General features: G+C 61.2%; 1 protein-coding gene across 1 annotated transcript in view; it reads right to left on the bottom strand.

The window, feature by feature from the left end:
• The window catches only part of LAMA5 (laminin subunit alpha 5), a 50,260-nt gene that overhangs the window by 10,095 nt on the left and 18,008 nt on the right, over positions 1–22,157 (bottom strand). Inside the window, exons 7-48 of the mRNA XM_070419650.1 lie at positions 20,028–20,143; positions 19,531–19,649; positions 19,338–19,428; positions 18,992–19,126; positions 18,831–18,890; positions 14,141–14,281; positions 13,923–14,060; positions 13,697–13,831; positions 13,473–13,607; positions 13,258–13,395; positions 12,726–12,778; positions 12,406–12,511; positions 12,220–12,272; positions 12,022–12,127; positions 11,499–11,598; positions 11,188–11,344; positions 10,930–11,068; positions 10,572–10,714; positions 10,385–10,491; positions 10,138–10,291; positions 9,569–9,729; positions 9,387–9,495; positions 7,706–7,803; positions 7,412–7,613; positions 7,188–7,314; positions 6,509–6,648; positions 5,841–5,956; positions 5,541–5,752; positions 4,971–5,175; positions 4,618–4,762; positions 4,315–4,455; positions 4,023–4,184; positions 3,775–3,876; positions 3,600–3,683; positions 2,682–2,912; positions 2,248–2,361; positions 1,995–2,122; positions 1,796–1,876; positions 1,484–1,698; positions 955–1,055; positions 523–703; positions 268–417 (exon numbers count right to left, since the gene is read on the bottom strand). Of these exons, the coding sequence (XP_070275751.1) occupies positions 268–417; positions 523–703; positions 955–1,055; positions 1,484–1,698; positions 1,796–1,876; positions 1,995–2,122; positions 2,248–2,361; positions 2,682–2,912; positions 3,600–3,683; positions 3,775–3,876; positions 4,023–4,184; positions 4,315–4,455; positions 4,618–4,762; positions 4,971–5,175; positions 5,541–5,752; positions 5,841–5,956; positions 6,509–6,648; positions 7,188–7,314; positions 7,412–7,613; positions 7,706–7,803; positions 9,387–9,495; positions 9,569–9,729; positions 10,138–10,291; positions 10,385–10,491; positions 10,572–10,714; positions 10,930–11,068; positions 11,188–11,344; positions 11,499–11,598; positions 12,022–12,127; positions 12,220–12,272; positions 12,406–12,511; positions 12,726–12,778; positions 13,258–13,395; positions 13,473–13,607; positions 13,697–13,831; positions 13,923–14,060; positions 14,141–14,281; positions 18,831–18,890; positions 18,992–19,126; positions 19,338–19,428; positions 19,531–19,649; positions 20,028–20,143 (5,531 nt within the window). The remainder of the gene's footprint in view (positions 1–267; positions 418–522; positions 704–954; positions 1,056–1,483; positions 1,699–1,795; positions 1,877–1,994; positions 2,123–2,247; positions 2,362–2,681; positions 2,913–3,599; positions 3,684–3,774; positions 3,877–4,022; positions 4,185–4,314; positions 4,456–4,617; positions 4,763–4,970; positions 5,176–5,540; positions 5,753–5,840; positions 5,957–6,508; positions 6,649–7,187; positions 7,315–7,411; positions 7,614–7,705; positions 7,804–9,386; positions 9,496–9,568; positions 9,730–10,137; positions 10,292–10,384; positions 10,492–10,571; positions 10,715–10,929; positions 11,069–11,187; positions 11,345–11,498; positions 11,599–12,021; positions 12,128–12,219; positions 12,273–12,405; positions 12,512–12,725; positions 12,779–13,257; positions 13,396–13,472; positions 13,608–13,696; positions 13,832–13,922; positions 14,061–14,140; positions 14,282–18,830; positions 18,891–18,991; positions 19,127–19,337; positions 19,429–19,530; positions 19,650–20,027; positions 20,144–22,157) is intronic.

Genomic DNA, 22,157 nt, shown 5'->3' with positions numbered 1-22,157 from the left:
GGATGGGTCAGCCAGGGGTCATGGAGTTGGCATGGGGGCACTGAGCTGGGTTACGGGGACAATGCTGGTGAGGGCCAGAGGTCTCATTGGGAGGGGGTCCGAGGGTCAATGGAAGGACAGGTGTGGGGTCCCTCGGAAAATTGAGAGGGAAATTGAAGCCACAGGACTCCTCTGCAAGTTCAAGTTCGTGCTGGGGTCACCAGGGCAGTGCCAAGCTGGGGTGAGACGGGTGTGGTCAGATGGGTGGAGGTGACTGTGTGGACTCACCTTCGCAGTGCACACCACCGCTCCCAGGACCGCCAGGCACCAGCACCTGGTGCTGGTGGCTACAGGTGTCACAGCGCTCCCCGCTGAGCCCAGGGGGACACGTGCATCGGCCCGTGTGCACGTCACAGTGGCCCTCCTGGCACTGGCAGCCTGGGGCGGGGGAAGGGTAAGATAGGGTGTGTGGCTGGCAGAGGGACCTGGGTACCCGCCACCCTGAGGTGCCCCACCCCATGGTGCCCTGCCTGTCGCACTCACGCCTGCAGCCCTGCTCGGGGAGCCCCCAGTGGCCGGGGGCACACTCTCGGCACTGGAGCCCCCCAGCCCCTGGCCAGCAGTGACACTGTCCACTCTGGGGGTGGCACTCGGAGCCCTTGGAGGCTGGTCCACAGGCGCACGGGCGGCAACCCCCGCAGCCCTCGAAGCCGAAGTGTCCTTCCTGCAGGCACAGGTGTGGTCACAGCTCTGCCCAGCCCTCAAGACCCGGCTTCCTCCACTCCTTCAACCCCAGGCCCGCCTTCAGCACTGAGGCCCCACCCCTGCAGCCCCAGGCCCCTCCAGTCCCGAGGCCCCACCCCTGCAGCCCCAGGCCCCTCCAGTCCCGAGGCCCCACCCCTGCAGCCCCAGGCCCCTCCAGTCCCGAGGCCCCACCCTTGTACAACAAGGCTTGCCCCTCCCAGGCAGCCCTACCTGACAGCGGTCGCAGCGAGGTCCTGTCACACCTGCCTTGCACAGGCAGTACCCGCTATGGGGGTCACAGGCCTCTGTCCCACACGGGGAGCAGTCGCACCCTGCAGAAGATGGGCTGTGACAGCAGCCCTCCCCTCGCCAAGCTTCTTCCTGCCCTCACCAAGCTTCGTGAGCTCCTGCTCCCTCCTTCTCCTCCTGCCCCCACGGGAACCCTGGGACCTCACTTTGTACCCACCTCCTCCACCCCTGCTCCAGGCCACTCCAGACGGCCAGGCCCTCCGCTCCCATCACACAGCTGCTGTTTACGTCCCACTCTGCCCTCCTCCCCTGCAGCCCAGGCTCAGCCAGGCCTGGCAGGAGCCTCACGGATGCCTCAGCAGAGGCCAGGCCCCAAGCTGCCCTGGATCTCATGGGGGAGGACTGGCTGGGTCCACCCTCTTCCTGCTGGGCTCAGCATGGGACACAGCCTGCTCCCAGGGGACACCCAGCATCCCCTCCCACACTGGACCACTTCTCCCCTGGGGCCTACGGGTGCAGTTGCCAGGCAGCAGGGCGTTGCCATAGAAGCCTGGGGCGCAGGTCTCGCAGTGGGGCCCGGTGGTGTGGCGCAGGCAGCTGTGGCAAGCGCCCGTCAGGGGGTCGCAGTCCTTGAAGATCATGTTGGGGTCCCCGTTGCCACTGCAGTTGCAGGGCTGGCATGAGCTGCCCAGCACCAGCGGGTTCCCGAAGAAGCCAGGGGCGCACCTGAGACAAGGGCGGGGTCAGCAGCCGGTGTGGCTGTGCTTGAGTCCCGCCCCCACCCCCAGCCCAGCTTGCCCCCAGCCGCTCCTGCCAGGCTCACCGCTCACAGGAGGCTCCTGCGTAGCCGGGTTTGCAGAGACACTGGGGGCGGCCACCTGGAAAGACGCAGCCCACCGCGAAGCTACAAAAATGGAGGGTTGTCACGCACCTGCACACCCCGCGGGAGCACCTGCGCATCCAGGCGGGGCCCCCGCAGCTGCCCAACCTCCCGGAGGCCAGTGCCGACTCAGCCAGCTTACTTGTTGGAAGGCACCGACACCGGGCAGGGGCAGCTGACGCAGGGGGCTGCAGGGTCCTCTGTCCCAATGCGCACGAAGCCAGCCTGGCAGCGCTCACAGTGGTCGCCCTCGGTGTTGTGCTGGCAGTCCTGGGCGGAGGGACAGGTCAGCGCTGACGGTGGAAGGCCCAGTCCCACCCAAACCCGGCTGGGGGCTCTGCCCAGGGCGCTGACCCACAGGTCCCCACTGGCTCCCTCCACCGAGTCCCACTCACCATGCAGGTGCCCAAGCCTGGGATGCAGAGGTCTGAGTGGCCATGGCACTGACAGGGGATGCAGCGACCCAGAAAGAGACCTTTGATGTCCCGGTAGTAGCCAGGGGCACATTCCTGGGGGGGGGGGGGGGGCGGGCATCGGTGGTCAGGAAAGGAGGCTCATAGGTCAGATTCAGACCAGCGGTGGACGGGGCAGTGGATGGTCAAGGGCTGGCAGGGACACAGGGTGACAGTAGATTAGTAGACAGATGAGCAAGCGACTGGCTCAGCCTGCGGTGGGAAGGTCGGGGTGCTTGGAGGGTGACACCCAGCGGGTGGAGAGAAGGGTTGGTGACACCCATGGGGATGGAAGGCAAGAGTGGACGCTGGGAGGGGCGGGGGGCAGATGTGCGTGGGTGGAGCAGCCTGGCGGTGCCTGCCCCTCCCCGCCTCACCTGGCACGAGTCCCCGAGGTAACTGGCAGGGCACATGCACAGCTCCACATTGCTGGCCGGCGGTCCCCCGCCCATCTTGCTGGTCCCCTCCAGGGCCACCCTGCCCAGGGAGACGGCTCTGGAGAACTTGGAGAAGAGGGCACGGATCTGCAGCTGCTGCAGGCCGGCCAGCACCATCATGAGCTCCTCGCGGGACACGGCGCTGTGGGTCTCTGTGTGCCGGAAGTTACCCTGCAGGGTCACCACAGGTCCTCAGTGGGGCAGACCAGGAGCCCAGAACAGACCCTCCCGTGGGGACGGGGCTCTCGGGTCATGTGGGCAGGAGGGGGTTACACTCGAAGCTGGAACCACCCACCCTGGGGGGAAGCAGCGCCGGGTCCCTACCTCGTCACGCACAAAAGCCAGCTTGGGCATGTGAGATTTTAAACACACAAAGACAGTTTAAGCTTTTAGAGAAAACGTATGTGCGTGCTTCCTGATCTCAGAGAGACAAATACTTCCCTAAGAGAGACACAGCAATACTAACTGCCAATGAGAAATCCATGAATCTGAGCACATAAATGTCAGAACCGTTCTTCAGACGACATCTTAGCAAAGACAGGTGAGCCGGCAGCTGGGCAGCAACAGCCATGTCTCCAAAGACAGGAATGACTCAGAACTCCTCTCGGAGGATAGACAGCAGGCCGGGAGAGAAATGGGCGAACACACACAGGGCCCAGCTGGGAGCAGGGATGAGGGGCCAGCATGGGCTGGGAGCGCTGCCCACGGGCAACCACAAAAGCGAGCGTGGGACCAGCCCTGTCCTGCTCCTGGACCACTTTCCAACATGAGTGGGCACAGCAGTCCTGGCCCCTTTTGGCCTTTTCTGGGCCACGCTGGGTCCCAAAGGGACGTGGGCCTGCAGCCAGCGCCACTCACTTCCACCAGCTGCAGCTGCCCCTGGTGCACGTGCCCAGGCTCCGAGTATCCCGGCTCCAGGAACATGATGCTCATCTGGTTGCCCTGGGGAGGTGGGCAAGTCGTGGTCAGGGCTGCCCACTGACCTGGCTCGGCTGTGCCCGCCTCCCACCCGCCGTGCCGCCCCGGCAGCCACCTGCAGCAGCACGTCTGGCCTGCTCTCTGTGGGGAGGAACACGTCTCCCCGCTGGCTCTCCGCGTGCAGCTCATAGCGGAGCGTCCCCCCGTAGGACGACACCTGGAGAGGGGACAGAGGAATGTGACCTGGCCAGACCCTCGCCACAGGCCAGCGTCTTGAGCAACACTGGGCCAGTCCTGTGGGTTCATGGAGCCCCCACGCCTCCCAGGACACGGCACCCTCCTGAGCCCGATGTGCCCGCTCACCCGGTCCCCCAGGTAGGAGGGTGGTGCGTGCCAGTACAGCTCAGGAACGGTCTCAGGGACGTGCTGCAGGTCCGCGTGGAGCAGCCCCGCCTCCGCCCGCAGCTCGTGGGGCACCACTTGCCGGTCACTGCTCATCAGCATCCAGCCCTCCATGTCCACGAACTGTGGGTGCACGGGTGGGCACCCCGTGAGCCCCACGTCACAGGGCCCACCCCACACTGCAAACCCGCCGGTGGGGGGCAGCGTGTGTCCTCCCGGAAGTGGGGAGCCTCTTGCGGCCCTGCTCACTCACCTCCTGGCGGGTGTGGACGGAGCTCCCGCAGCGCTCCGTGGCACCGAAGCAGAAGCAGCGGGTGCAGCCTTTGGGGTTGGCAGCGTCCAGGGAGAAGGTTCCCAGGCGGCACTGGTCACATCGGGGGCCCTGAACGTTCTCCTGGGGCAGGAGGCCAGGGTAAGGCAGTTGGCCAGCGATGTCCTGGCCCTCAACCGCCTCGGCTCCCTGTCAACCCCTTGCCAATGGGCCACTCTCCCAAAAGCTTCTGGGGAGCCCGCCCTGCCCACCCCCCCCCCCCCCCCCGAGCCTCCTGTCCCTCACCTTGCAGTGACACTGGCCCGTGAGGGGGTCACACACGCCTGGCGCAGAGCCGGCCTGGTGGCAGTCACAGGGGCGGCAGCTGGGGTAGCCGTAGAAGCCAGGAGCACAGGTGTCGCAGCGGCGCCCAGCCACGTTGGGTCTGCACCTGCCGGAGGGGTGCAGAAGCGGACTGGGCCTCCCCGCTGCCAGGACCCCTCGCGCCGGAGCGAGAAGGCAGGCGGTCCCCTGCCCCTCAGAACTGAAGGAGAGGGCGCTACGACCAAGGAGGGCGTGTGGGCTCAGAACCCTCTGGGCCAGAAATGCCACCCTGGGCCCCAGGACCACCTGGCGGCGACGGGCACCGGCTGGCTCACTTGCACTGGCCGCTGTCCTTGTCGCAGGTGGGGTCTGCCAGCTCCTGCACTCCGGGCCTCGAACAGTTGCACTCCTCGCAGCCAACCAGCGGGTGGCAGCCGAAGGTCCGGGGCTGGCAGGTGACGCAGCCGGGCGGGACGGTGCGCGGGGGGCACAGGCAGTGGCCCGTGAGCTCGTCACAAAGGCGCCCCTCACAGTCGCAGGCTGCGGGGAGCGTGTACAGCTGGTGGCCCCTCTGCCCCTCACGGAGGCCCCAGACGGCAGCCCTGGGCTCGAGGCCAGGACAACCCTCCCCACCTCCCGGCCCTGCTCCACCCAGCTCTGGGCGCTGGCCTCAGGCAGCTGCTCGGATGTGGGCTCAGCCACCTGGAATCGCCGTCCTAGAACCTTCTGGACAACCCTGCAAAGCCTGGGCCGGCTGCTGCCTGAGGTCCCACAAGACAGGAGGTGGCTGGGCTGGTCTGCAGGCTCAATGCTCTCCTGACCAATGTCCACACTTCCTGGTGGGAAGCCCCTCTGAGTTTAGGCACCATCCCCTCGCTGGCGGACCCGTGGACTGAAGTACTCACGTCTGCAGTTGGGGAAGCCCCAGTAGCCGGTGGCACAGCGGGAGCAGTCTCGGCCAATGACGTGAGGACGGCAGGGACACTGGCCCCCATAGGGCTCACATGTGGGGCTGGTGGCACCCACTTCATGGCAGCCACAAGGCCGAGCCCCATTGTTATAGAAGAGGGAGAGAGAGGTGGCCGCATCTCGGCAGAACTGGGACGAGCTGGTGGGGCTGGGGTGAGGGGCAGGTGGTGAGGCCATCTCCCTGCCCGGAACCCCCGCCCTGCCCCCCCGCCCCCCGCCCCCCGCCCCAAGCCCACCTGATGTGGTAGCCATGGGCGGCACACTGGCTGATGAAGTCGTAGGACTTGTCCAGAGGCTCCTCCTGGAGGTAGCTGGAGCTGTAGGCATCCTCGGGGACCACCAGCACGTACTCCTAGGGAACCAGGGTCTGGTCACCTCCCATGGACCCAGCAGAGGACCCCGGTCAGGGGACTGTGCCACAGGCCGCCCGCCGGAGCTCAATTCCGGGGGCCTCTGCACTGGCCAGGCAGCTGAGACAGTGGGGGCATCACCCCAGCCCTGGGCCCCCACCTTGACTGCTCAGAGGGAGGCCAGCCTCCGTGGCCTAATGGGAGCTCGGGGAGCTCGGAGGCAGCACCGCGGAAGAGCACCCGGCCTCCCGGGGCCCCTCCCTCCTTTTCTGCCGGGCACCCTTCCTCTCCACCCCCTGGCCCCACCTCCTCCAGGGAGACCACTCTGACCAGCAGGACCTGGGCGGCCCCCTCTGGAGTCTTATGTGGGGGACCTGGAAGTCCCCAGAGGCTGCTGGCCCCTGACCCCTGGCATGGGGCTAGGCCATGGCAGGCAGGGGACGCATCCTGGCTGAATAACTGCTGGTGGTGTGACAAGTGTGAGGCCGGGTGTGAGGAGTGAGGTGTGCGCAGGTTCAGGAATTCTACATCAGGGACACCAGCCTCGGACTCACCACCCAGAGCCAGCGGCCCTCGGGCACACGCACGGTCACGGTGAGCTCACTGTCGGTCACGTCCAGGATGGCCTGGCCCTCACACACCACCAGGCTGCGGCAGCCATAGCCATGTGGGCAGAAGGTGGCATTGGCATGCCCTGGAGAGGCAAGAAAAGGCAGGTCATCCCCAACACTCACAGAACCCCGGCCCCAGGCCTCCTCCGGGCAGGGCCGTCCTGCAGTCACCAGGGAGGAGGGACGAGACCCTCATGCTACTCGGACCAGCCGTGGCCCCTGGGCTTGACTGAGCGGGAACAAAATAGGCAAACACATAGAACACGTCATCAAGTGCCCCGTAGCAAACCCTCGATTGCCTGTGGGTGACAGGTGACCCCTAACTCCTAAAACAGACCTGAGGAGCAGAGTCAGGGAGGGGCTGGGAGGCGGGGCTGCCGGCACTGGACACTGGGTGGGCCCGGGGGCATCTCGTTTGAGAACTGACGACGGGAGGGGTGTGCGGACCTGTCACTCACAGCCGAGTGACAGGCACCGTGCCATGGGCCACGGGAGCCACACACCGTCTGTGCACATTGCGTGGTGACCACACGGGGCTGTGTGGATGCGGGAGCCCTGCCGGGCACCTGGTCGGGAGTCCGTCCCGCCCCCCCGCCCCCGCCCCCCCGTCCAATGCGCTCACCCTGCCAGATGCGGCCCCCGTTCACGAGGACCTCCACGGCGAAGGTGGGGTGGGCGGGCTGGTAGCCGTGCAGCAGGAAGGCATAGCGGCCCAGGGCGGGCACGTGGGTGGTGAAGACCACTGTCCCCTGCAGGGCCAGGCTCCGTGAGTGGGCAGGTGTGTGGACACGGGTTCCCCTGCACATCCCGCCATGCCCACACCCGTCTGCGGGCCTGGGTCCTCACCTGGGGGTGTCGCAGCAAGGTGGGCTCGGCATCGGGGTCCACGGCAGTGGGGGGCCGTGGCTGGGGTCCAGACGGGGGTGCTCCCGGCGTGAGCTCCTGCGAGTGGGTCAGTGGGAGGCCGGGCGGCAATGGCAGCACCAGGCAGTCCCTGAGGATGGTGGGCTGGGGCGGCTTCGGGAAGCGGGAGGGCAGGCAGGCGGCACTGGGAGGGGCACGGGGATGAGTGCGGGCCTGGCCGTGTGCCCAGCAGGCCGCTCAGCCCTCCCGCCGCTCAGCCCCTCCCAGCCCCACTACCTGCTGGGGCTGAAGGCCCCGTGGCTGCTAACACAGCGGACCCGGGGCTCCACAAACTCCAAACTGAACGTCTCCATGGGCACCAGGGTGATACTGTGCTGTGGGCAGAGGGCCAGGCGTGGACGTGGGCGCGCAGGTGGAGTCTGTCCACACTGGTGTCCAACCCGAGTCCTGCTCTTGACACCAAGTCCCTGCCTGGCTCCGCCAGCTCCTCCTCTGGCTGCACAACCTCAGCCCTGAGTGCAGCTTCTGGGCCTGGGCACCTCCCAGTGGTCCGCCAGCCACCCCACTGCCACCTGCAGGTTGACCGCCTGCCCCCCAGCTCCCGGGATGGGTTTACGGCGGGCATTTCTGCCCAGTGCCGCCCACTGCGATTGGAGGTGCAAGCTTGACAAATGTGACCAAGCAGATGCACCGCAGCCGAGGCAGGAACGCTGCGTGGCCACGGCAACGCACGCGTCGGTCCCCACAGGGTCAGCGGAAGGGCGCCCTGTGATTGTCACAGAAAGTCACTGAACAGGCAGAGGAAGGGTGCTGCCCGTTGGGGGGTGGCTGCCTGGGCGCTCTCCCATGTGCATGGAAAGCTGGACACACCCCAGTCCACGACCACCAGGCCGGGCAACGCATGGGGTCCCAGCCCACAGCCCAGGAGCAGCCGCAGTCGTCCCTGCCGTTAGCACGGCAAACACACGGCTCCACAAAGAGGGACGAGCAACCCTGCCACGGCCACAGGCCGCCCTTCGCGTGGCCAGGCTCTCGTTGGTATTGGACGCTTGTATAAAAACGGTGCACCTATCGCTCTGAAAACGCCCTAAAGGCCTAGGGAAGTGGACGCAACAGAGGGCGAACGCCGTCGTGTCTGGCCGTGTGCTGACAAACCCTGACGCTTGGTTCTGGCTCCAAAACAGTGATGGGGGTTGCAGTGTTCTGTGACGGCTCAGTCACAACGGCTGCGTCAGCGCTGTGAGGCCCTGGGTCGGCCCTGCCACCATGCTGCTGGGCGTCAAGCTTCAGGACCCCGCACAGGCTCTTCCCAACCCCAGGGAGGGGCCCTGTTCACACGGGATCTGCTTTGGTAAATTACACCGGAAAATGGACTTTTATGAAGATCACCTTTCTTTCCTCTCCTACTCCACTGCATCGCACTTCCTTATGTGGCCATGGTGCTATTAGTAAATAAATAGACATGTTATGCCCCCAGGAAAACACCCTGCAGGTGAGAGGGTTCTGGAAGAACAGAGACAGGGCACGAGCTGACGGCGGCACTGGTGACGGGCACCTGGGCTCATTACAGTCTCCTACTTTCTTTGATGTTGTTAATCCTCACCTGAGGACAATTTTTCCATTGGTTTTTAGAGAGAGCGGAATGGAGGGAGGGAGGGAGGAGGAGAGAGAAAGACAGTGCGAGAGAGAGGGAGAGAGAGGAACATAGATATGAGAGAGACACATCGATTGGTTGCTTCCTGCACGCACCAACGGGGCTAGGGATTGAACCTACAACCCAAGTACATGCCCTTGACCAGCAATCAAACCCAAGGCCCTTGGGTGTGCAGGCTGACCCTCTAACCACTGAGCCACAGGCCAGGGCTCTTCTCTCCACCCTTTATGCGGGTTTAAGATCTTCTGAGAGAGCTGCCACCATGGAGGTCCTGGGCCATGAGGTGAGGTGTCAGGGCCTTACCAGGAAGAAGTGTGCCTGCTGGGCCGTGAGCCGGACGCTGGCCTCTGTGCCCAGGTGGAAGGCCACCAGGTGGTGCTGCTCGTCCAGAGCGGTGCCCCGGCAGAGGGTGCTGGGGTGAGGCAGGGGCAGTCAGCAGGTGAGCAGCCCTGGGGCCCACATCCTCCCACCTCCTCCCTGAGTACCTGTACAGGCAGGGGAGCAGAGTGAGCGCCCCCTGCTGGGGGAGATGCTGGGGCGTGTGCACGGCCACACCCACCTCCTGGTGGGCCTCCTCATTGGCGTACTCCACCACCAGGGCATAGCGGCCTGGCCTCGGTACCGCCACCTGCAGCTGGACGTCCACCTGGGGGGGCAAGGCAATCAGAGGCCTGCCCAGCCCCCACCTGGAGAACAGGACCCCACATGCTCCCTGGGACTCGTGCTTGCTACCCTTGCTGCCTGGGTCCCCCCCACCCAGCACTGCAGTCACTAGGCCCTCTGCCCTCTGCTCACTCTGGCCTCCCCGTCCCCCCAGCCTCATCTCTGCAGAGCACAGTGCCCAGAGGTCTGGCCTGAGCCTTGAGACTGAACCCATCACCCGCCACGTCCTCACAATGAGCCCAAGGGCTGGGGCCCAATACAGATGAGGCCCTGAGGGTGTCCTGCACCTGTGTCCTCTCACTGCAACATGGACCCCGTCCCCCAGGCCAAGGGTACCCTTCCCCACAGGCCTCGGCCCCGCCTGCCCCCCGTGGGGTCCCGGGACACGCACGTCGTTGCCCTGGCAGACAGCCAGCAGTGGGTGCGCGGGGCTGAGCTGCTCCCGGGGGCAGGGCCGGGGGAGGCTGTTGTCACGCAGACACAGGGCCTCGAGCCCAGGAGCCGAGGGGAAGCCATCCAGGGGCAGGTGGGTGTAGAGTAGGCAGCTGTGTGGGCGACACAGTCTTCGGTCAGCATGGGGCCAGAGGCCTGAGTACAGTGACGGTCAGGCCCCCACCCCTCGCCAGGCCGGCCCTCACTTCTCCCCAGAATGCTGGGCGGCCGGCCGGAACGTGCAGGCCTCGGTCACCCGCAGCTGCAGCAGGGCCGCCTCGTAGTAGGCGCTGGGCAGCAGAACCGCGTAGTCCTGCCGGTGGGAGGGGGGAGTCAGTGCTGCGGCCCGTCCACCCGTTCAGCCCCCCGCTGCCCTGTCAGCCCCCGCCTCACCAGGAGCACCCCTTCAGCCTCCACGAGCAGGGCCCAGGTGCCAGGGTTCAACACGAAGGGCTCCCCAAAGCCCCTCTGGGGCACGGTGACAAAGGCGGGCTCAGTGCTGGGCGGGAAGGCCACAGGCTGGCTCTGCTCGGTGCCTGGGGGTGGGGAGGGGGCGGGGCAATAAGAATGGACACAACCCCGACAGGTCACCCCAGGCCACACTCCGCAGGGCCAGCAGGCAGGCTGGCTTCCCCTCCCAAGTCGGGGCTGGGGCTGGGGCTGGGTGGGATGGAGGTGTGAGTGGATGCAGGGATCTGGGACAAGGTGGGGAGGGGAGGGGGGTGTGGGAGTGGCCCCCCGATGCACTCACAGTTGGCACAGGTGGCAAACTTGCCCTCCTCCTGCACAGAGACCCGCCCACTCACAGTCAAGGACCCACGGTTGACATATCGGAATACGAGCCAGAAGAGGTCCGGGGAGGTCACGTTCAGCCTGGCCACAATCCTGGGCTGGGGGGACATGGTAAATCGGGGTCACCCTCCCGCCATTCACAGCTGGGTCCTGTGGCCTCAGCGGCCTGCCCGCCCCACTGTAAGCTGCGCCCGGGGCAAGGGCAGCCCACACCCACCTGGATGGGTGCCATTTGTGCGTAGCCCCTCCAGCTAAAGTTCTCAAACTCAAGGGGGTTGAAGCCAAAGCGCACGGCGTGGCCCTCGGGCGTGGCCGCCTCCTCCAGCTCCAGGCGCAGGTGGTGCAGGTCAGGGAGGTAGTGGTCCGGTGCCGGCCTGGCCACAACATGGGCGTCAGAGCAACCCGCAGGCTGTTGGGGTGGGGAGGGCTCTGGGCCGGTACAGCCCCCAGGATCCCCAGGGACAAACCCAGAGGACCAGCTACCTCCCACAGGCTGCTGCCCCCCAACAATCGGAATGGGGTACCCACTCGCTGCAGGTGGGGCCATGCGTGTTGGGGCGGCAGCGACAGGCGCCCGTTCTCGGCTCACAGCCCTGGCCCAGCGCACCGCCAACATCACACCGGCAGCCTGTACAGGAGGGAGGGGCGAGGTCGGCGCTGCCTGGCCCTCGCCTGCCTCAGTGCTCCTCCCACAGCCTGGCCCAGGAGACAGGCCCTGGGGCTCCGTCCACCTTGTCAGGAGCAACAGGGGCTGAGAAGCCAACTGGGACTCTGTACCAGGGAGGCTCTGAGTCCAGGTCCAGGGCAAGGGAACTAGGAATGACTGGTGATGTCTGCTGGGGGTGCAGGACTGGAGGGAGGGGCCTGAGAGCAGAGCCTCTCCCACACCCAGCTCGGGCCTGGCCGGGCATCAGGCACAGCTCAGTGAGTCCCAGTCCGACATCTGGGCCTCCCCGTGCCCAGACTCCACCCGGCTCTTGACTCATCTGTCCCCCCCAGGCCTCAGCCCTCCCCAGGACGTGGTCTGAGGGCCCTGTAGGAGGGCACTCACTGCGGCAGCCGAAGTAGCCGGCCTGGCCCAGCCCGAAGAAGCCATCCTTGCACACTGCGCAGGCCTGGCCGCACACGCGGGGCTTGCAGAAGCACTGGCCATTGCCCTGCGGGTGGAGGGCGAAGGTGGGACTAGGCAGGGAAGGGTGTCCCAGTGCATCTGCCTCTAGAGCCCCAGCACCTTGACCCTCAGACTCACCAGCTGGCACTCGGCAGCTCCACCCAAGGTGCCCCTGGGGTCGCAGTTGCAGCCTGGGGGAGGGGAAGAGCAGGCCTGACAGTGGGGGAGGGAGCAGGAGGGCCTGGACCCTGTGGGGCCAACCCTCACCTCCCTGTCCCTCCAGGGTTCTCCCCCAGCCCCCACATCCACTCTGGGCAGACTCACGGGTGCAGCCCTCAGGGTTGCTGGAACTCAGGCCCCAGAACCCAGGTTTACAGCGATCACAGCTTGGCCCCTCCACATGTGCCCGGCATGTACATGGGGCCTGTGCCTGGGAGAGGTTGAGACTGAGGGTCAGAGTGGGCCCCTCCCCTCCTATCCACAAACTCTCAGCCCTGGAGCCCTGGCGCTGCACCATCTCCGGCATCCCCCGGAGTGGGGACAGAGGACCAGCCAGGGGAACAAATGAGCCTGGAGATTTCCATAGTGACCAATCAGCAGGGGAAGCAACGTCTCAGCCCCACCAAGGGCTGACGTGGGCTCACCTCAGGAAGGACACGATCGGCGGGGGCCAGGCCAGCAGGGTGGCAGGAGCCAGCTGTGGAGACACCCACTCGGTCATTCCTTAGTCACTGACCCAGGCCTGGCCAGGCCCCTTGGCTCCCACATGTGTCAACAGGCATGAAGATGTGCACCTCCATGCTCTGGTCCCCACACCACAAGGGCATGTGCCCTTCCCCCTCCCCAGCACATGGTCATGAACATGCCAAGCGCATCCAGCACATGAACACATGTGAACACACATGGACCCATGCACAACACATGGACACATGCACCGCATCTGAACACACATGGACACAACCACAACACATGAACACACATCCAGGAACAAACATGCGGAGATGTGCATGGACACTAACAAGGCACATGGATACACACCCACAGCATACGAACCTCACATGAACACATGCAAGAACAACCACATGGACACACGCATGGGCACAGAGCACACAGACAGTGGCATGAACGCCCAGCACATGATGTGTGAGCCTGTCTTGCACATGGCACCAGCCTCACCTTCACAGTAGGGGAAGTTGTAGGTGCCGGGCACACACGTGTCACACCGCAGCCCGGTCACTCGGGGCCCACAGCTGCACTGCCCGCTGCGGGGGTCGCAGGCTGCGTCCAGGGAGCCGTGGGCAGAGCAGTGGCAGGCTGGGGAAGGACGGGGGTGTGGGCTCGGGCATGCGGTGGGATGCGCACCCCTCCCTGCCTCCTGCAAGGACACTCACGGGCACAGGCGGGGAAGCCGTGGAAACCAGGGCTGCACTCCCGGCAGGTGGTGCCTGCGTAGCCAGGGCGGCAGCGACACACCCCGCCCACACTGCAGAGCTGATCCAGGGCCCCCTGGGGGTCGCAGTCGCAGGCTGCAAGAGACAGGGCAGGCCATGGGCACCGGCGGTGGCTTCCTACACCCCACCTCCAGGCTTCTGCCCAGTCCCGGCCCTCTGCTCACCTCGGCAGTCAGGGTAGCCATGGTGGCCGGGGCGACAGCGGTCACAGTGAGGGCCATCGAACTCGGGCCGGCACAGGCAGTGGCCAGCCTCGTCGCAGCCCTGGGACAGGGTCCCCGCGGTGCTGCAGCCACACACTGCGGGGCGGAGAGGGACACAGGCTGCTGAGCAGGGCAGACAAGACCGCAGGCCCAGGCCCACCGTGCCCACTGGGGAGGCCTTGCTCACACTGGCAGAGGGGGAAGTGGAAGTAGCCAGGGGCGCAGCGGTCACACGTGGCCCCCTGGAAGCCTGCCCGGCATGTGCACTGGCCCGAGTCACGGTCACAGTCACCGTCCACCACTCCGGGGCTGGAACACTGGCACGCTGCGGGAGGGGAGGCCACACTTGGTCTGGGTCTAGGGGGGATGGGGACGGGGACGGGACGGGGACGGGGCTGGACTCACGGTGGCAGTCCTGGCCATAGAACCCTGGGGCACAGAGCTCGCAGTAGATGCCCTGGAAGTTGGGTTTGCATAGGCAGCGTCCAAACTGCGGGTCCTTCTGGCAGGCGTTGTCCTGGGTCCCCCCAGCGTTGCAGTCGCAGCCTGGGTGGGGGCAGGACGGAAGCCTCAGAGGCCCTGCCGACCGGCCCCTCCGCAGGAGGCCTCCCTTCCCCACAAGCCCAGATCCGTACATTCTACTCTGCACACGTCTAGACTGAAAGCCCATCCAAGGCGGTGGCACTGGGCTTATGGGGAGATCACTTCATAAGGTGTACAAACAACTAACCACTATGTTGGACATCCAACACTAACATAATATTGTATAAAAACTGTAATTGAAAAAATATATTTTTAAATTTTAAATCAAACAAATAAATGACAATAAAAATCCCAAGAAGGGAAAGTCGATGTTCCAGGGAAAACAGTGGTGAGTGACGAGATGAGGCGACTACACACACGTGGACTCTTGGTCGTTTGTGATGTAGACACCAAGTCAACCATGGGCGTTCACACAACCACAAAACATTTACACTCAGAATCACGACACGCCAGGAGAAAATTCTAGTCTTTTTTGTTGTTATTAATCCTCACCAGAAGATATTTTTCCCATTGCTTTTTAGAGAGAGTGGAAGGGATGAAGGAAGGGGAGAGAGGGAGAGGGAGGGAAAGAGAGAGAGAGAGAGAGAGAGAGAGAGAGAGAGAGACATTGATGTAGACACATAGATTGGTTGCCTCCCGATTGGAGCTGGAGATCAAACCTGCAACCCAGTATGTGCCCTTGGCCAGGAATCAAACCTGTGACCCTTCGGTGTACAGGCCAACCACTAAGCAACACCAGGGGTAGGAAGAAAGGAGAAAAAATGTGTTAAAGTCTTAACTTGTGCATAAAAAGAGGGCCATACGTACAATTTAGATTTTGTTACTGAGAGAAAAAAACAGCTCAATATTTGTCCAAAGTATAAGGGTGACCATGGACCAGACTTTACAAACCCTCAGAGAAGAAAACACAAACCAACCAACCAAAACCAAAACATGTTTGGTTGCTCGACCAGCAAAAGGCAAGAGAGGAAAAATTAAGCAGAAAGGAGAAACGCCACCACCCCTGTCCCAGGCCAACTCCTGTCCGAGACAAAACCCTAAGGCGTCAGGTTGGCTCTAAAAGGACAATCCGGTCCGTCCTCCTGAAAGGACGCACCTCGAACTACTCAACAGGAAACAACGCCGATGACGCAGAGCGCTCAGCGCAGGCGCAGAGCGGGGAGCATGGAGATGAGGGGCGCACATCCAAGGCCACGAGCATTAATGGGGCACAAATGGGGTGTGTGTTGAGAAAATGGACTTGTGCCTCCTCACTCTGAGAGGCAGCAAACCCAGGCCTCTGAGAGCAGAAAAAACATGGTCTTAAGGTGCAGGAAGCTGAATAAACTACCAACATTTCAAGAGTTCGGCAAAACCAGACTCCTATAGAGACAGACTGAATAGGCTGTTCTCAGAATGGCAAAAACCACCCTCGGACAGAGTGGATTTAATAGCATAATTAACACGCGTGCTGGAACAGGTGCACACAGAGATCTGTATCCAACAGAGAACACATGTTCCTGCCACATGACCATGGAACAACCCAAAAGGGTAAAAAACAAAAGATTAAATTTCAAACACAAAAAGCAGAAATCGTCAGGCTACTGAATCTGACTATGATGTAGTAAAACGAGGACTAAACCAACAAAAAAAGGGCAGAGGCCTGGCCAGTGTGGCTCAGTGGTTGAGTGTCAATCTACAAACCAGGAGGTCATGGTTTGGTTGGTTGGGGCACATGCTGGGGTTGCAGGCTTGACCCCCAGTGTGGGGTGTGTGTGGGAGGCAGCCGATCGATGAGTCTCTTTCATTGTTGATGTTTCTATCTCCCTCTCCCTTTCCCTTCCTCTCTGAAATCAATAAAGAGATATTTTTTTTTTAAAAAAAGGGCAGAAAGAAAATCAAACCACCAAGAATGACAAACATGCTTCTAAGAACTCTGGTCAAAAGCAAATAAAAACTGAAACGACCGAGTATGTAGAAAAAAGCAATAGTGAGAACACAACAATCAACCTTGTGGGATACACCTAGCCAAAGTTATACTCTGAGGCAAATTGATAGCTTTAGCCCACGTTTCTCAACCTCAGTACCACTGACATTCTGGCTGGACAACTATCAGAGGGGTGGGGCCGTCCTATGCACAGTATGCTTTTTTTTTTTTTTAAAAAAAGATGTACTCTTCTTATTTTCTTTTAAATATATTTTTATTGATATCAGAGAGGAAGGGAGAAGGAGAGAGAACTAGAAACATCAATGATGAGAGAGAATCATTGATTGGCTGCCTCCTGCACACCCGACTCTGGGGATCGAACCTGCAACCCAGGCATGTGCCCTGACTGGGAATCGAACCGTGAACTCCTGGTTCATAGGTCAACGCTCAACCACTGAGCCACGCTGCCTGGGCATTGTATGATATTTTGTATACCCCTAGCCTCCCTCCACCCACTGGATGACAACAGCAGCCCCAGTTACAACATCCAAAAATACATTTTAGACATGTTCCTGTAAAGAAATAATTCAAGAAGCTATCAAAAACAATATTAAACCACAAGAGAGGGTAGAGAAGGAATTAGAGATTTTAGTTCCAAAATTTCTATATAAGGAAGCAAGACCTCTGCCCCACACAAGTCAGAGAAAAGCCCAAGCAATCCTGTGCTATAACCGTGGGCTGTCCTTTGAAAAAGCAATAAATTCAATGCACTTCTGTTAGGTCAAATGAAGGAAGAGACAAAAAGAAAGAAAGAATAAAAATAGACAGTCAAGAGTCACGGGTTTGATTCCCAGTCAAGGGTACCTACCTGTGAGCCCCTTTCCAAGTATTTTACAAGGCGACTTACACACCAAAGCAAGATGGCACAAACAAGCAAGAGCCCTTTCAACCAGCCTCACTAATGAACCCTTATGTTCATGGCGGGTCCATGTTAATAGAATTCGTCATATAATTCACAGGTTAAAAGTGAAATATGCTTGGGTGGGAACCTACTGAATTGAAGAAGATATTTGCAAACGCTACATTTGATAAGGGGCTAATATCCAAGATATATTAAAAATTCATAGCCCTAGCCGGTTTGGCTCAGTGGACAGAGCGTTAGCCTGTGGACTGAAGGGTTCCAGGTTTGATTCCGGTCAAGGGCACAAGCTTGGTTGTGGACTCAATCCCAGTAGGGGGCATGCCAATCAATGGTTCTCTCTCATCATTGATGTTTCAATCTCTCCCTCTCCCCTTTTCTCTGAAATCAATAAAAATATGTATTAAAAAACCCCTCATACAATTCAATATAAAAATAAAAAACCCAAACAGCCCTGGCGAGGATTTCTCTCTCTCTCTCTAACAACAACAACAAAAATATCAATGAAAAATATCGTCAGGTGAAGATTAAAAAACCCACAGCCAAATAATCCAATGGGCAAGGACCTGAAGAGACACTACTCCAAAGAGGACATACCGACGCCAAGAGACATAAGAAAACACGCTCCACATCGCTAATCACTAGAGAGATGCACATCAAAACCACAGTGAGGTACCACCTCACACCTGCCAGGATGGCCGCCATCAACACATCAACAAACGACAAGTGCTGGCGAGGATGCGGAGGAAAGGGAACCCTCGTGCACTGCTGGGGGGAATGCGGACGGCGCAGCCACTGTGGAGGACAGTGTGGAGGTTCCTCAAACAATTAAAGATGGATCTGCCATTTGACCCAGTGATTCCACGTCGGGTTATTTATCCAAAGAAAATGAAAACACTAACTGGGAAAGCTGTCTGGCCCCAGCGATCCCGCAGCCTTACTCACAACCGCCGACGCCATGAAAGGACGGTGCCTGCAGATCAGACTGTGGCGTGCCCTCCACCAGACAGGTCCCCATTCCAGAGACGCTCACGAGGAGGAGTGTCGCCCGTGGGTGAGGACCAGGCTGTCAATATAAACCTTGCTGTGTCCCAAAGCAGTGACTTGATTAACGCGCGTGCCAACGCCTGACGCTGGCAGATCGTTTCACCTGAGAACCAGCTGGCGTCCCAGCCCGAGCGCCCCACGTGTGCCTGCCGGGCCAGGCAGACCCTCTCTGGGAAACCTTCCTACAGAAGGACTGAGGAGTATGGGAGGCTTGAGCCGCAAGGATGTTTATCGGAACATTATTTTAAAAAGACGATTGGAAAGAGCCCGAAACCCCAGCGATTGCGTGTTGGCTGAAGAAACGCTACATCGTTCTGTGTGACACAGGACGAGAAGCGACATGTCTGCAGGGGGGCGGTGGGTGGGAAATGCAATTCTGCAACAGTAGGCAGAGCACACATCCGTGTGAGTGAATGCCAGTGTGCATGTCCAGAGGTCCCGGCGGCGCGAAGCGGGGTTGTTGGCGGGGCTGCGACGCGGGGAAATGTCTCCTTCGACGGTAAGCTTACTTAGATTTTTGACGGTTTTCTAGCATGAATATGTATTGTTTGCATAAAATGAAAAGAACCCAAATCAATGTGACTGAAGTGACTATCCCACCTCTCTGCGGGCCTCCGTGTGGCCCTCCTGCCCCTGCTCCAGGGGCACCGCGGCGGAGCGGGGGCCTCAGGGACACTTACTCACAATCTGTCCGGCCTGCTGCACCTGTGCCACGGAGGAGTTGCGGGGGGAGGACACAGCTGGGGAGGAGACACGCATGTCAGCCAGGTCGGCTCAGCACATGGGGGGAGGAGGGAGGACCAGAGGGTTCCCCAGGCCCGCCCCCGGCCAGCACCCTCACAGTAGCAGTGTGGGAAGCCCGTGAAGCCCGCAGCACACGCCTCGCACCGCGCCCCCGCGAAGTTGGGCCGGCAGTAGCAGCGGCCGGTCAGGTCCTCACACGTCCCGTCTGTGAAGTTTGACTCGCAGTTGCAACCTGGGTGGGGGCCGGGAGTCATGAGACCCAAGCCCAGGACTCGGGCCCTGGACGGGCAGTCTCTCCTCAATCCGGGCAGCGGGAGGAGAGCTGTGGCCGGGCCGCCCGGAGAGGTGGGAGGGCCCCAGGAGGCAGGGGGCCGGGGACCCTGGGATGCCCTGCTCCCAGCCACCCGTCCCCAGGACACCCCAGCCAGGTTGACCCCACTCACGACGGCAGGTGTGGGGCGAGTCCAGGGGCTGGTCGGGGTCGCGGTAGAAGCCGGGCAGGCAGCGTTCACAGTTGATGCCGGTGGTGTGATGCTGGGGGTAGGGGAGGGCCACTGAGTCCAGGGTGTCCCGTCCAGCAGCACCTCGGCCCCACCCACCCCGCGAGTGCCGCGGTCTCCTCGGAGCCCCGCCCACCTGGCAGGCGATGCACACGCCCCCGCCTTGGTAGACGCTGTCCTGGTTCTGGCTGGCATTGTGCCTGTCCACCTCAGGGTCGTAGTAGCAGTCGTCGGCGTGGCCATGGCAGTTGCAGGCTGGAGGGAAGGGCAGGCACCCAGCTGTCAGCAGGACCCCCAGGCTACATCCCACAAACCACAGACAACCTCAGATGTGGCCAACCACACACATGTGCATATGCACTGTCAGTGTGTAAGCTTGTGTGAGTACAGCTGTGAACATGCACGTGAGTGCCCGCACATGAGCGGGGGAGCACCTGTGTCCATGTGTGTACTGTACATGCATGTGCAAACATGTGTGTGCTCATGCGAGTATGTGTAAGCACGTGTGTGTGTATCCACGAGCACTGCGTGTGTATGTGAGCAGGAGTGAGCGCTGCCAGTGTGTAAGTGTGCATGAGACATGTGCACATATGAGCTTGTGCAGAAGCACGTGTGCACGTGGGGGGCACTCACACTGACACTCGTTGGCACTCTCAGGTGTGGCCGGCTTCCACTGCTGCTGGTTGAAGCCGGGGCAGCAGCGCTCACAGGAGCCCCCACACGTGTTGTGCTGGCAGGCGCACTTCAGCCTGTGGGACATATGGCACAGCGGGCTCAGACCCCGCAGAGGAAGAGGCAGGAGGAAGCGGAGGCGCAGGGGCTGTGCGGGTGGGTGAGCTGTGCACGGGGGTGCTGAGCGGTCCACCTGGAGCACTGGGTCCTGGAGCTATGCCATCCCCACCAGGCCAGGCCCTGAAGCCCAGGTCTTGCTCAGCAGGCAGCCCTGAGCTCAGTCAGAAGCCCGTGAGTCCAGGGCACTCCCCAGAGGCAGGTGGCCAAGCACAGCTCCCCCTTCCAGCCGGGGGCGGACACCCGTGGGAGGGCTGGAACCCTGGCTGCTGTCCTCGAGAGCAGCTCCTGTTGGCTCAGTGGCAGGGGACAGCTGGCCGCAGCTGGGAACGGAGGTTGTGGCCACCTCCTGCAGACACTCATGCCAAAGCCCCACCCAGCCTAGGCCATATGTCCACCAAGTTGGGGCCAGAGTGGGCCCCATCTGAGCTGTGTGTTTCTGGGTCCTGGGCCAGCCCTGTGCATGACCCAGAGCTCCAATCCCACCACCCTAGCCCCGTCCCCATGAGGGTCCGCAGGGCCTTGGGCGTCAGCACTGGTGTCCCTTGGTGTCCAGGGGCACCGGGAGGGCCTGCGTGGGAGAGGGGTCGGACAATCTGTCGCAGGGAGGCAGCCACAGGCTGCAGCTGCTGTTAGACTTTCCAATGGTCGACGTGGGCAGGGCACCCCTAAGCTAAGGAATTCGCGTAGAGTTGTGCCAGGTTGGTGATACCCAGCGTGTTTGGCAAAAGCCCTCACAAAGCCACTCTGGAGGCTTCTTCCCGATCCAGGGCACACGGGAGTCACAGAGGAGCAGGGCCGCCACCGCAGCAGACACAGGGCTGACCCAAAACCTTCACGGAGCAATGGGCAGACACCGTAAAACAAGGACGCTTAAAGACTGTCACCTAAGGCAGCTAAAATTCATGAAAAAATAGGTGGGAAAATTAAATTAAAAAGAAAAATAGGTGGGTGTGACTAAAGAACCAGTCAGAATTCCTATAGACAAAAAGCAAAAAGACTGCATTTAAGACTCAATGGGCAGAGACCGGTTTGGCTCAGTGGATAGAGCGTCGGCTTGCGGACTGAAAGGTCCCAGGTTCGATTCCGGTCAGGGGCATGTACCTGGGTTGCGGGCACATCTCCAGTAGGAGGTGTGCAGGAGGCAGCTGATCGATGTTTCTCTCTCATTGATGTTTCTAACTCTTTATCTCTCTCCCTTCCTCTCTGTAAAAAATCAATAAAATATATTTAAAAAAAAAAAAGACTCAATGGGTGGGCTGCGCAGCAGGTCAGATGCAGTGAGGAGGCTGAGCGGAAGAAGGCAGCTTGGAGACAGGTGAGGGTCCAGACGTCCCGAGACCGAAGGAAACCATAACCGAATTCCGGAAGGAGAAAAGGGGCAGACGAGGAGCCCAGCAGGCAGAGAGCTGACAGCCACGGGTGTCAAAAGGCCTGCGCCCTGGCCTGGCCGAGTGGCTCGATTGGTGGGAGCATCGTCCTGTGCACCGAAAGGCGGCAGGTTTGATTCCTGGTCAAGGCACACACCCGGGTTGTAGGTTTGATCCCCAGTTGGGGCATGTGCGGGAGGCAGCCGATCGATGTTTCTCTCTCTCCCTTCCTCTCTCTACCAAAAAATAAAAAAATAAACAAAAACCACAATTAAAAAAAAAAAAAGCATGAGTCCCGAGGCAGAGAAAACATGTCCACCCCTTAACACCAGAGTGGACCAGCAGAGCACCAAGACACAGAAACTTCCAGAAGATGCCCAGGCAACACGCGCAGGATGGGGGATGCTCCCAAGCACCCGGAGATGCCGAGAGACCACGAAGCGTTGAGAGACATGACCTGCAGCCGGAATTTCATAGTCAGCTGAAGCTTCACCCAAGAGTGAGGGCACACAGCCGTGTAGGCGACAACACACAGAACCGGGAAAGACTCACCAGCTGCCACAGACTGACGTGTCCCCCCAGTTCACATGTGAAACCTGACGCC

The sequence above is a fragment of the Myotis yumanensis genome, unplaced genomic scaffold (assembly GCF_028538775.1).
Source record: "Myotis yumanensis isolate MYYU_CA2020_CCGP unplaced genomic scaffold, mMyoYum1.0.hap1 SCAF_7, whole genome shotgun sequence".
Lineage (NCBI taxonomy): Eukaryota > Metazoa > Chordata > Mammalia > Chiroptera > Vespertilionidae > Myotis > Myotis yumanensis.
This window is presented reverse-complemented; position numbering and strand designations above follow the sequence as displayed.